This window comes from Numida meleagris, chromosome 2 (assembly GCF_002078875.1).
Source record: "Numida meleagris isolate 19003 breed g44 Domestic line chromosome 2, NumMel1.0, whole genome shotgun sequence".
Taxonomy (NCBI): domain Eukaryota; kingdom Metazoa; phylum Chordata; class Aves; order Galliformes; family Numididae; genus Numida; species Numida meleagris.
The window spans coordinates 126,974,092-126,988,467 of NC_034410.1; the positions used below are offsets into that span (position 1 = coordinate 126,974,092).

At 36.8% G+C, this 14,376-nt stretch overlaps 1 protein-coding gene across 13 annotated transcripts in view; it reads right to left on the bottom strand.

The window, feature by feature from the left end:
• The window catches only part of RGS22 (regulator of G protein signaling 22), a 70,945-nt gene that overhangs the window by 34,001 nt on the left and 22,568 nt on the right, over nt 1–14,376 (bottom strand). For all 13 annotated transcript variants that reach the window (XR_002435064.1, XM_021386675.1, XM_021386676.1 and 10 more), the window contains 5 exons: nt 13,171–13,310; nt 12,542–12,647; nt 10,584–10,709; nt 8,931–9,032; nt 2,026–2,220 (listed from right to left, as the gene is read on the bottom strand). Coding sequence is in view for 12 of the 13 variants with exons in the window: in XM_021386675.1 (XP_021242350.1) it covers nt 2,026–2,220; nt 8,931–9,032; nt 10,584–10,709; nt 12,542–12,647; nt 13,171–13,310 (669 nt within the window). In the remaining variant the exon portion in view is untranslated. The remainder of the gene's footprint in view (nt 1–2,025; nt 2,221–8,930; nt 9,033–10,583; nt 10,710–12,541; nt 12,648–13,170; nt 13,311–14,376) is intronic.

Below are 14,376 nucleotides of genomic sequence, written 5' to 3' on the forward strand. Positions count from 1 at the left end.
GATGTTTGTGTTATTAGGGCATTTACTTAGAAGTTTGCACATAACTGAACACTTGCAAAGCAGAACATCATCTAAATCAAAAGGGCAATAGGTTCTCCCTGAGAAGGAGAGAACACCTGACAAATGCATTAAATTAACATAAAGTAAGAGTTTATTTTCAATTATTACTTTGGAGAAATTCTTCTATCGCTAGAAGTAGTGAAAATGCTGTATTCAGAGTGTTCTTTCTGTACACACATGATATATCCTAATACTCTGCTAAGCCAATGACTCGTCTCAGTGAGGAACTGGCACTAGACACTAGACAACTAGTAATCGTAATATACAATTATACATTACATTTATAAAAGATGTACAGTTTAGTAATAATCTGATAGAAAGTAAACAAAATTTCAGATTAATGAAAGCACCAATCAGTCGCATAGCATTCTGCAGGTCATTAACAATTTTAGATGAAATACATTCAATCTATTTTACATTTCTTAAGGGAATTAAGTTATCACAGGATGTGATAAAAAGGTCCTTCTGTGAATTAGTTAGAAGGTAGAAAATAATAAATAAAGAAATACATAGCTTTCATAGTGGGGTGCGGCTCACATTCAGTCTCCTAGGGATCTGTGCTGAGGCTGCTTTTTTAAATGTATTCAGAAATTATCTGGAAAAGGAGGTGAGTGCGAAGACAACAAAATTTGCAAAATAATACCACAGAGCAGAAAATGAAATTGACTGCGAAGTGCTACAGGACTTCAGGATATTTAGCGTCTGCACGATAAAGAGAAGCTGAATTTGATGACAAATATTAAGTCATTCAAACTAGCTCCAAATTAGAGCTTTACATTAGCTGCTGTTACTTAGTAAAGAGATCTTGGAATCATTGCAGATGGCTATTAGCTTACATTTTGCACAGCCACTCAGAGTTCACTAGGAGTCAAAAGGCAATTAGAAGGATAGAAACAATTAGGAAAGGAACAAAGAGCAACACAGAAAACATCATTCTGCCACTGGATAATCCTTCCTGCATCCAGATCTTAAGTACTTCTTGTATCTCATGGAAAGAATATAAAATAACAGATATAGATGGGATGTATAAGCACAAGAAAAGTATGAAACAATTTCTGTAAAAGAGGATGTGAAGTAGTCACAGATTGTTGAGTTTTAACAAGATGTAATTGAAGTGGGATATGACAGAAACATGTAAAAGTATTAACAGCACTGAGAATATGAGAAGGTAACAGCTGTTCACTTTTTCTTAGGACTTAACAGAACAAGGGAATCAGGTGAAATTATTGGGGGGTGGGAGGCAAGGAGAATGAAACCAAACCAAAATAAGCATTTTTTCTTCTATTGCGTGATTAAACCTACTGCTACACTGAGGCTGAAGATTTCTGATGACCCAAGACACATTTATGTGAAGTCATGGGGCAAAAGGCTCATCAAAGACTGTTAAACACAAAAAGGTGATCAAGACTTCTGCTTTATGCACCTCCTTGATTGCTAAGTGCTGAAGCTGGCCATACTGCTGCATGGTTTCTTTGTTCTGACACTCTATTCTTAAACGTTAATACTGGCCACCGCCTAAGTAGATTTAGAAGGCTGTTCTCAAATTTGTATTTAGGTGTCTATCACTGTTCTATTATTTGTCCATACATGCAAGAATGACAGTAGTAAAAAAAAAATACACTGTACTATAAAATTACTTTTGATCAACAACAGTATCAAAGAAATGTAACACTTCCTGAGTGCAAAGAGAAATTTTGCCATAGCAAGATGCACTCCTTCCCACTTCACAGAGCGTGGGGTCTGTGAAGCCTGCACCATCCTTTTGAAGGGGAATTCTGTTCTTCGCACGAAGCTCAGCCTACTCCATATAGAAGGGAGTGGGTGATTGAAACATCCCATAATACAGTCTTCCTGACTGTAAATGCAACGGATTAGTATGTGGGACTGAGAAAGGGCTGTTTATGAAGACTCATAATTTTCTTCCATGACACAAGAATTTTTCACAGTGCCATATAAGTCAGTTACCTTTCCGTAAGTGTACTTGTCTGCTTCCACCATCTTCATCCATGGTTCTTGCAGAAGAAGGAGGATATGTTCTTCTGCTGGGTCAAAAAGATCCTCAAAAGCTGGGTCCATTTTCTGATAAATCATGTTTTTCTTACTCTGATGAAGGCCAATGTCCATACTGGCAGATGGGGCAATGTATGTTGCATAAAGGAACTACAATAAAACAGAAGAAATTTGTTTCTTAGAAATCTTCTATTCTGATGGTCACAGAATTAATGCATATGCATCCCCCACTGTCCTGCTGTATAGTCTGAATGTGCACCTAATTACACTCACCCTGTATCATATTTTACCCGTGCTATTATTTTGTTGAAAATTCAGTTATTGCCATAACTGGCCTCCCTGTCATTTTCACTCAAACTTGTTTAAATGGCTAGATCACAAAACAATGTTTAATGCAATTTTGGAGACATTTGACTGATTCTTAGCTAGATTCAGATATCCACAATAATTAAAGCAACTGCAGATCTTCATGAAGTAGAAAGTCTTTTTCACTATAATACTATAATTGAGTGCACTGAGTTCTTCTGCAAAATATGTGCTAGGCCATTTTTGAAAGAGAATTTCTTCTTCTTTTTTACTAGGAATAGATGCGAATTCATAATTTTAGGGTTTAAATTAATGAAAAAAGTGATAAAATTTCATTCTGTGCTGAGTTCCTACTGCACATTTCTTTGACATTCCTGGGACTCCTTTGTGATATAGGATCTGTATCAAGAGATACCAGTGCTGAACTGGTGTCTAAATCCTTACCAAAGGATTATAACAGGTGCTTTTAAAACAGGTGTTTTTATGAAACACAGACTTTGCCATTCAATACGTAAAAGCAGAGAGAAGCTAAACCTGGAAGACATTTCCTTTTCACTAACTTCACCTTCTTGAAGCATAGAGCCATTTTTTTCTTCCAAAGGCTTCTTCTTTCCAACAGGTGACTAAACCACATTCTTCTTTCCTTTTAAATGTTTCATAAATTGCTTTGAAAGCCAGATAAAAACATTTTCTTCCAGTAATACCCTGAAATAATATGTTCCAGCATATCTTTCTAAAATGTCATGACTCTGACTGCAGGTAGGAGACCAAGCGGAAAGAGATACTTCCATAATAAAATTCATACAGGTATTTTTTTTTCTTCTTCACTTTGTCAAAGTCCAATGAATTTTTAAACATCTGGTTGGTGGATCAGATGAGTAGCATAAGTCAGAATTGCACTGAGGAGTTCATTCTCAGTATTTATTATCACACAGTTTGGACAACGAAGAATACAGTCTCTGATCTCATTTTTCCTTATGCTGCTAAAACCCAATTGTAACTAGTAGGTGAGCAAAGCAGTAAAAAGAAGAAAATAGTACATCTACTCTATTTTCAAGTAGTAATAAAGCACTGTTGTGTTTAGATTGTTAGTACAGTGGCAGGATATTTGAGTACATTGAACAATGATTTTCTTTTTTTACATCAACTTCTGATTTATTAGACTCCTTCATTCAAACAAAAGCAGTATTGTCAGACTACATCTCCCTTATTTTGTATCTTAACCATTTGAAACATACCCTCTAGCCTCTCATGGTACCAGGCCACTGAGGAATACAGAGATATGATGGCTGGCATATTCCAATTAGAACTTGTTATAATTAGTATATTCGCTGTCTCTCCAGGATTCCACCCTCTTTCTATGTAGATGCAATCACTAATAACAAAGTTATTATGGACCACCTCATCAGCATATACAATGTATATAATATATACAATCAACAAAACAGGCCTGCAGGTGTAAGGGTAAGGCCAAAGAACTAACACATTGCCAAGTTTACTATAAGCTGAACAAAAAAATCACATTTATCCTAGCTTACGCCCTTCTCAGCAAATCTAAAAATTGAAATTTAACAGATGCAGTATGAATTAGATTCATAGTGATTTAAAACCTTGCAAGTAATTTTGAAGAACCCTAAAACTAAAAAGTTTCAGTTACATCATGCTCTAGTCTGCTCTAAAACATTTAACACATAAAATAGACAAATTAAAAAGGAACAGTCCAATGATATAAAAATGTGGTATCTTTAGAAATAGACTTTTTAAAGAAAGTCATTAGGGCTTCATTGGTCCACCTGTCATGACTTCATTGGTCCACACAAGGGACCTGTAAATTGGTGAAAGGAGCTGAAATAGGTCCTTAACACTTTAACACACATTTAACCTCATTCCTAAAATGGTTAGTCATTCTTAGTGAAGTATTATGGATTACAAAAGAAAAATACAACTTAAAGGATGAAGCTCTACTTTCTCACATGATTTTGTATGAAATGGGTTAACTTAAATATATTTACTATTATTCTTTAGAGCTGACAAAAAAAGTATCAGCCTAAAGGGTAAGGAATTGTCCAAGGCCACAAAGATGATGAGGAGCCTGGAGCACCTCCCTTATGAGGAAATATTGAAAGCCCTGGGGCTGTTCAGCCTGGAGAAGGGATAAATAAAAATAAATATCTTATAAGCATTTATCCTGCTTATAAATATCTGAAGCGCAGGAGTCAAGTGGATGGGGCCAGGCTCTTTATGGTGGTGCCCAGTGACAGGACAGGGGGCAGTGGGCACAAAAACACAGCAAGTTCCATACAAACATGAGAAAGAACTTCACGTTGAGGGTGACAGAGCACTGGAACAGGCTGCCCAAAGAGGTTGTGGAGTCTCCTTATCTGGAGATATTCAAAACCTATCTGGATGCTTTCCTCTGCAGTCTATTCTAGGGAACCTGCTGTAGCACAGGGTTGGACTGGATGAACTCCAGAGGTCCTTTCCAACTCCTAGCATTCTGTGATTCTGTGATTCTGTAAAGAGGCTTTGGGCAAAAGCAATTGACAATCTGTTCACTTAAACACTGCTGTTATATTTTGCCATATTAGGGACTGCCTTTGCTGTCTGCTCTACCTGCATAATGGCCTTCTAGCCCTGTTTAATTTCATATGCAAAACTCCAGCATAATATAGACAGATTTTTTTTTCCATAAACAATTGTTAAGGGAGGTATTGCATATAAAGCAGCAATTTAGAGGAGGTTAATCCAGCTGTAGCTCTTTTCTGAATTCAAAGAACCGAAACAACAGGTAGCCTGAGGAGCTTCTTCCCTTCTCAAAGATTTACACTGTCTGATGATTTGATGTGATGACATCTATTTGTCTTCATTGGTGTAGGATTGCTATAGGATTTGACCCACAAAGTGAAAACATGGCATCACAAAGTGACAAAGTGACTGCATGCACTTGCAGATGAGGGTAGAAAAAAGAAGAATCTTTCATCTTACGTCCCTTGCTGAGGTTTCAGGCCCATCTGTAGATCTGCACCGATTTCAGTGCAAGGACTGCAGGGAGACCAATGGCTAAGAGTTTTAGACATGTCAGAAAGAGTAAAAAATTCTGTGTTCAGAGCCTTCAACACTGGGCAATGATGTTAGCAAGATAAAAGAGAAAAAAAAGCACCGTATCCTTTTAAAATTGATATTCACAGCCTTTTTTGATTCCTATGTCATGGAAATTTTTTTTGTTTTCTCTGTCTCAGTGGAACACTGAAACAGTGGTTCTGGCCACTGTTCTAAAAGAATCAACAGAAAAAAAATCACATTTATATGAACGTAAAGATTATAAATTTCATACAAAAAGCTTAGGCATGTGACATCGAGTGCACATTATGCTTCATTTACTCAATGTTTTGTTTCTTCTATAAAACAAAAAGAATTTTCCTACCTGTCAGCTATACATTTTCCTGTGAGTGTTTTAGAAGAAGTGATGGATCTAACCCAAAACCCTGATCTGGAAACTCGATTGGCGTTTGCATCTTGACATTACTCGTGATGGCACAAATCTGAAGATATGAAATGCTTAGGAAATTCAAGTTAAGATTTTGGCATCGTTTATTAATTTCCAAATTATGGAATGTTCAGGCTTCGGGTTTTGGTGTGAATCCACTCCAGATGAGAAGGCTTTGGTAAGCAATCTCAAAATGACTAGAGTGAAGCAAGAAACACAAAAAAGATTTAAAGTCCAAGTGCTTCATATTGCTGCCCAGAAGTGTGGCTATTTCTCTGATCTAAATGAGGGGCTTGTGCAGCTACTTGACAGAATCACATGAAGGGAAATATACAATGCACTGACTGGTCTTAAATGGAATGGCTAAACTGCCTTAAACTCCATCATCACTTTCAACCAACATAAATCTGTTTCTGATGCTAAAAGTTCACAGTAAAGAAAACTTCCTTTATCAAAATTCATTCTAGTGCTAAAATATTGTATTTCCCATAACAATATTAAAGTTTCTATCTCTGAGTAACTATTTTTTGTCAAAAACTACAACATCTGTTTCTTTATTGTTTTTCTTTCCCAATTTATTTTACACTCCTATGTGCATTTTTATAGTGACTAACCACATACTTTCCTACATGATTACTGGTACCCATCATTCTTCTTATGCATCACATTTCATCCTCACTGTAGCTTTTTTTCCCCCCTGAATGAATGAATATACACCCTGGAATGTGTTTCCTTACTCTAACATAGAGCTGAGATAAAAATACCTAACAAATGAAACAATGAGTAGCAGCACATAGTAATACAGGTTTGCTCTTGTTCCTAACAGGAAGCAGGCAGAACACATACAGAATACTCTGCATGTCTCTTTCTGTAATAAATAGTAAAATATATATGATGTGTTCTTAGAATTTGATTCACATTCTCTTAGGAGTATTTGAAATGACTATCTTATTGTGCCAAAGGTGAGCACAGAATTTGGGAAAGCATCTTTTCCATAAGCAGATCCTGTAGATTGGATGCAGCTTGACTCTTAATAGTGTTCCAATGAAAACAAGAATAATTTTTGTGCAGCCTTAAAAGGCAAGCTTGAGAATGATACCAAATGTTGCAGCACATGTGTTGATTTGTTATGTTACATTTCAGCTGTTAGTTATGCTAATGGAACAGTTTCGCATATTTCGTTTTGATGTATTTACTTTAATGGCTATGTGCATGTAGTTCTCTGCAATTGCCTAGTAACACAGATTGTACGATGTTTTGCTGTCACCACCAGGCCAGCACTGGAAATAAGATAAGAAAAAGAAAAATGACCTGGGCCTTAATTTTCAGCCTTGCAACCATTGCAAAAAGAGTGGAAGTTAGTGCAAAATTAAAACAAGTTAAAATTAAAAAAAACAGCATAAGCCATAACCTAAGATTTTTCCTACAAAAAAAAAAACACATGAAAATCAAGATTCAATCTAGATACAGTAGGTAAAAATATACTTAAAAGAAGAAGAAGAAGAAGAAGAGGAGGAGGAGGAGGAAGAAGAAATAGTAGAAGACATTTCTCATGTTTTTAGAAGAGTGACACTTCTATGCACCTAAATCTCTGATTAAGAAAACTAACTGTGCCCACAAATTCCACAGTAAATTTGGGGCAGTATAACTTTTCCTAATGGAAAATGTGGTTCATCCAAACTCCCACATCCTGACATCTCCCAGAGTAACACTCCCTATCAAGTTTCCCAAAAGATCATCTAGTTAAGCATGCAGCAAGCAGAGCCTCAGTTATGAAGATGTATAAGGACAGGGACAATATGGGTGTGCTGTCCAATGTGCTTGTCCACCTTCTTTGGTAAGTGACAGTTCTGGAGAAGGACTCTAGGAAAGGCAAAGAGTTTACATTCCTCTTGTGAATGAGGTCTCTAGCCATAGGCTTGGGCAGATGGTCTGCCTTAGAGACACCATTAGTTGCGCTTAGCTTCAAGCTGTACTAGAACTAGAGGGGAAAAAAAAAAAACAAGGTAGCACTTCAGGTTGTCAAGTTTGTTACAGGAAAGAGGGAGTACAAGCCTCAGCCTAGAGTTTCCACACTAACACTAATTCAAGTGAAAATTCTGGACAAATATATAAATTTCTGTCATTTCCCCCGGTGAAACTTTGATACTCAATAACATAAGCCATACAATGAGATTATTCTCCACTGCTCCCTACAGATATTTATTCCAGTGACATCTGAAGTAGTTTTGCTCTATTACAGCATATACACAAATATGCAGTTAGAATGTACTCCTACACAAGGTTTACAGAGGAAAAACAGACCGAAGTTTCACAAAATGATGTTAAAATTTGCTTAGAGTCCTTCTAACAATATCACACTGCTGCAGACTTGTTCCTTGGCAGTATAAGGCTATTCTGCAGTCAGTGAGAGCAATCAGCACCCATGGCCTGCAGTGAACTGGTTTATTTTTACTTTATTCTATGACTTAAAGTGCATATTCAGTTAAGAATACTTGTTTACAGGAAACAGTCTTTCCACTTCAGAGGAAATAAGTGCCTAAAGATCAAACTGGGGGTAAGGAAGGCAACTGTGGAAAGAGTACAACAATGTCCTGACAATCAGAAAAGGTAAAACAGGACTGACAATTTGAAGGTCCGTTTTCATGACTCAAGGTCATTATATGAAGTCTGGTCTACGAGACTTGCAATTCTAACCCACACAGGAGATGGAAAGAAAGGTAAAGCACAATTAGATGATTCATAAAAAATGTTATCACAGATGTTAACACTAACCAGGCAGTTTCCAAATACAACGCAGAGTAGCAGAGGGGAGATTAGGGAAACTGAGTAGAATAGATAAAACTGGGAACAGACAACAGAGCCCAGAAGTCCAACTATGCGTGTTTAACATTTAAATCAAGTAATTCTGTGGAAGCAAGCCAGAGAGCCTCTTTTACTGTCTACAACCCAGATATACTTTGGTGTGAGTTGTCAAGATTTGGAAACTTTTCTATTTTCTATCTTTTCCAGTCTTTACACTGAACAAGTGTATTTGTGAAGGAAAAACACATTATTTACAACTTACTTGAGCTTGCTTGCATATTTTAAAGGGATGAAGAGTTTCTTGGTAGAAAAGCTGATGATAAGCCTGTAGGTCAGACCAAAAGTACACACTGTTCTGCCACAACTAGGGATGAAAAAAACGGTAAGTTATTGCTACTCAAATATCAGGCCTTTATAAAAAGGTTGAATTTCCAATGCAAGTAATTATTTAACTCATAATAAATCAAGCTCAATTTAAGATGGACTTAATCTTCTGTTGTTTGTTGGCAAAAGGACAATATATTTAATGGCATCATCACTATGATACTATGTCTTTTATTGTATCCTTTATGCATTTATTTTTGCCATTAAAATTGTTAACATTGTAGTTAACATTCGAAGAGTAACCACATTTCAGTGGCATAAAGCCAGCACTTAAGAAGAAATGCTGATAATGGACATGCAAAATTTGTGCCATGGCTAAATAGCATTTTGCAGCAATAACCAAAACAATTAAATGTTGTGTACTTGACATATGTTACTGTGACTATCATGGTGTTTTAATTATATGAATTTCTGAGGCACAGAATCTTGGACCCAGTTCACAAATTCAAACAAATGTCAAGTTATCTTTCAGCAAAAAGAGTAGATATTTCCCCAAGTCCACTCTTTTAATTCTATGCTTATGGGGTTTAGTCAGAAAAATACCCTAAACCCCCCATCACCAGACAATAATTAATTTGTTTCAAACGGATAGCAGCAGAGAACTTTTCCACAGACTGTAGCCCACCAGACCTGGCATATGAATGAAATAAGTTCCACAGTTGTCGATTTTAAGGAAATAATTTTCAAATGAGTCTGCCACCTGCAAATGCTAGTGAGAATGTGGGTGGATGCCTATCTCCCATGAAAAACAAGTTATTTTTATTTAGATTTCTACCTATACACATTCAACATTTTTAATTTAAGGTATTCAGCTGTGGAAATGTTGGATCTTGCTTTCTGGCAGCCAAAGGAATTTCTAGCTACTACTGCTGGATTCTGGGTCATGATAGTGGTGAAACAGATGTCCATCTTAGCTGTGTTCAAGCCTCCCCTAAACATTCAGTATTGGTCAAAAGCCACTAAGCACTGATTCAGATCGATAGATTGTTCTAACCAATCCTCAATTCACATCCAGCAATGAATGATGACTGTTGACTGCAGGCAAGAAATAGTGTTATGTTTCTCAGAAATTCAAGAAGCTTCATGGAAGTAGAAGAACGTTTTTAAAACATTGAAGATTTTGGACATCACTAACTCAACAAGCAAGGAAGCAGATTATCATGAGTAATAGCACAGTGGATTTTCCATCTTAATAAAAAATGTTTTTGTGGGTTAAGACCTCATTTTTTCTGCCAAGTTAAAGGCTAGTTTTTAAAAATGATTAGTCTTTTTTTTTATCCCTGATGGTACATTCAGATTTCCAATAGGTTTGAGACAGTTAGGATCTGACAGCTTGGTTAAGACCTGTCATTAGTTTGAATATACACATGAACAGTTTATTGTTGTTGAGGGATTGTAGTCTCACAAGTAATAATTCATCCAGTCATCAATCTTTCGTTCTCTATTTTTTTTTTCAATCTGGCTGCCCTCTATAACTTGGCATTCAGTCAATTGCGGACTAAATTATCACAGGGTAGGAAAATGCTCGTACCTTATTCCCTGACTTCTCACAGAAGTGTGTGAAGTAGTAGCCTGCTCTGTTCTCCAGATAAAGAGACTGCAGCATGTTTTCCATTCTTGATCCTCTTAAGACAACACTGCCAGCAGCACTTTTCCCCTGGGTAAAAAAAATATAGTTATACAACAAGAAATAACAGACTTTCATTATTTCAAATATCAGTACATCGCAGTGGAGGGCAGCATGTTATATATAATAGCTTCATCCCAAGAAATCAGACTCCATTTTCTATTATATATGCAATTGATCATAGCTCTCCATACATTTTTCCCACTAAATACTTATGTCCCATGGAATAAATCTGATTACTTGAGATGTGCTGAGTAGCAAAATGACCGTAGTATCCTTTAGATAGTTCCCTGAAACAGGAAAAGAAACTAGGCCATAATTCTGTTGTTAACTATTTAGCATCAAATTCAGGGAATTCCAGTAATACTAAGCCATAACACTTAGGTGTCAAAAGCTGTCTCAACTCAGGCAATTGTGGTTCGTACTACTAGAAGTTAACAAGTGATGTTTCTGATCTAGCCTCGTAATGGTAAACTACTATGGAATAAAAGATACATCTCCTGGAGTTATGCCACTGACATAATGAACAAAACTATCAACATTTTAGGGGACAGGAAATCCATGCCCTTTACTGCAGTTAGCTCCAAGAGCATCTGAGGAAGAACGCATCCATTTTCCCAAGGCTCACAGAGAAATTTTGCCTGGCCTGACACCTCTGATAGAAAAGGTGGGAGTAGATGAGTGTGGTGATTGACAGCCAGCTTCTTTCCAAGCAGTAACAGGGATGGAGAAGGGTGGGAGGAAGCACAGTTTCAGAAGCAGAGCAGGAAGATCCCACGCCCCAGCAGGAATTTAAATGGTGGATCCCTGCATTCCTTTTTATATTGTATTTGTAATAGCAAACTTTGGGGTCCTGACTGTATCTCCCAGTCTAGACCTGTAAGTGCAAATTGTTAATATTTTACTTCTTCTAGCCAGAGAGAAACCATGCATAACAAAGGTGTATGGCATCTAAGAGTTCATGGTGTGAACAAACATTTCTTGAATATAAGTTTCTAACTGTAAATGTTCCTAACTGCACATACAAGATTTTTCTTCTGACACATCTAGCAGAGAAAAAAAAAAAAGATTGAAGTAAAGTAATAAGTGAAGTATGATTTTGATGTGAAAAATAAATAATTGTGTCCAATTGATGATAAACTACGTGCTTTTAGAAACAGACCCAGATTTCATAATAGACTTTTTCTTGTTTCGAGGCTATGGGTAACAGTACCTCTGTGAAAAAGCAAGCTGTTTTGAGAACGTCTCACAAACATTAAAGTTTTGGAGAAGTTTTAAATTGCCAAATCTGGACATCACAAGTGCTCAATTTGTCTGCATTTTAATAGTGATTAAGAAAAGGTTCTTCTGTGCAACCTGTCCTTCCTGAGGCTTGCTGGACTGAGGGCTTGCTTAGCAGGCAATAATTCAAAAGACAAGAGAATAAAGTACACAACCAATAAATATGAATTTTACAACTGAAATATTTTCCTCTTATGAATTTTAGTATTTTAATAACTTCCTCAGGCACATTCAGTTCTCAGTTACATTGTAAGTCTGGTATACTTTCCTGGGCAATTATTCCACTGAAGTATTTATCGAGCGAGTTTTCCATAGTAGCCTACCGAACACATGGTCACCAGGGAAAAGATCAACACTTTCTAGTGAAAATAAACTGCTGTATGTGCCACAATCTCCTATCAACTATGTGACAGATGCCACACACAAAATGCTAACATTCTAATTACACCTCTGCATAAGGCATTGACATTCACATAATCAAACTAATTTCCCCCCATCATTGTCTACTTCCTCTTTAATACTACAGAATAAAATATTTTAACCCATGATTCAAGACAACTAAAATTTTAAGTTCTACTTACTGGGAGCAACTCAGCATAGGTGTACCTTCTATGAGCCAAGTGTTTCATTTCTGTAGTATCATCCAAAGCTAAGCAACGGATCATGTCCCTGCTCACTGACTCTGGCCTGAATCCATGAACAAATAAAAATTCAGTATCTATTTACAAAAAAACCTAGGACTTTCTATGAACTAAACAACTAAGAAGGGACATCAGACAGGTAGAATGACATAGCAAATAGCAGAGGAAAAATAAATGGAGTTCCAACTTATAATGAATGTAAAAAATGTAGAGGAATACCTTTTGTACGCAGCCCTGCAGTAATCACTGACACAGTGCATCTCTGAGGCTAAGTGCTTGAGGTGTGTTAAAAGAATATAAACATACGTAGAGAGAATATCAATATTTACATGAGAGAGATTAAAAATCTCATATTTAGAGAAATTAAACCTTTCATGTTGTGGAATAAAGAAAAGAACAATCAGCCAGGAAGAAAATCTCCATGCAAGAAATCTATACTATAACTATGCATCACTAAGCAGATTATTGTATTAAACGTATTTCGTGACTACTGTAGAATCTAAAAGCCTCTGATGAATGTTCCATGTATACTGGTGTGGAGAAAGACATGCAAACACTTTTGTGCTTACCAATTTCTACTGCTAGGAAAGTCATCCCTTCGGTGGCTTTGTCTTGATGACAAGGCAGATGATAGCCTTGACGAACCCTTCAAAGAGAAATCCAGTGTGTCTAGTTTCAATAAAGTTGTTGGTGTGCTAGTCTTACTTTTCTGAAAGACACGGGAGAAAAGAGGGCAGTTTGGGTTATTTTTTTCCCTGGAGTTTTCTTAATCATTAACTAACTTCTCATTAACTACTCAAAAACATTAAAGGCTTTTCAGTGTCATTGTTCTTTATCAATCACAATATGTAAACCTGGAAATTGCAAAATAATTTTCTGAATATCTTCCAAGATTTCTCAGCACACCTTTGCGACCATTATAGCTTAGAAATTACAATTTTAGCAAGCAGAAATACATTACATGCACTTTGTATGGAATTACAGACTACCTCAGCTGAAAAGTACACTTTGTGAATCTTCGCAAACATGGATATAATATCTCAGAACAATAGAGAATAAAGGCATCCTGCCACACTGTCACTAATTCATTCCGAACAAAATAATTCTATGATTTTTTGGAGATATCAGTTGCATTCAGAGTGCCCTCAGAAATTCAACCTGAGTTGCTGCTCTTTCTAAGCTTTTACATGCAAAAGAGAGGTGGAAGATTCAGAAGTCCAGACTTCTCACAGCAAAAAAAAGGCAGCAAGAAAGTGGTTCATCAGCTGATTCTGTGATTCATGGGATCAGGGTTATAGTTTTATTCAAGTGCTGAAGTCAACAGGGGCTAGAAAACCCACAGAGTTAGGAAGCTGTCTCCATGACCTACAGCTAGTCCTGGGCCTTTCGCACACTTTGTGAATCCAGAACTTGTCTGTAAGAAGCAGCTGCTTCTGGCTCACTCCTGTTGTACTCAGCAAAACCTTTATCATAGATCATCTAGTTCTTGTTAGTGGAAACACAGTCTAGATTCACATTCTCCAAGTACCTTCTGTCCTGAGACTTAACACAGAGTTACTGAAAACCTGCAGGCCATTGCAATCAGATGAAGTCTTTCAAGAAAAAACAGAGTCAAAACTGAACCGGCCACCTGCACGTGTAGCTACTGATTGAAAGACTGTGCTGATAGGAACTGGGCAAAACTCTGCTTTTTTTTACAAATGTGAAGGTAGATATGGGGTAACTGCAGTGAAGTTGTAGGAGTTACTCTGAATTAAGAGAAGTCTGGTTGAAGG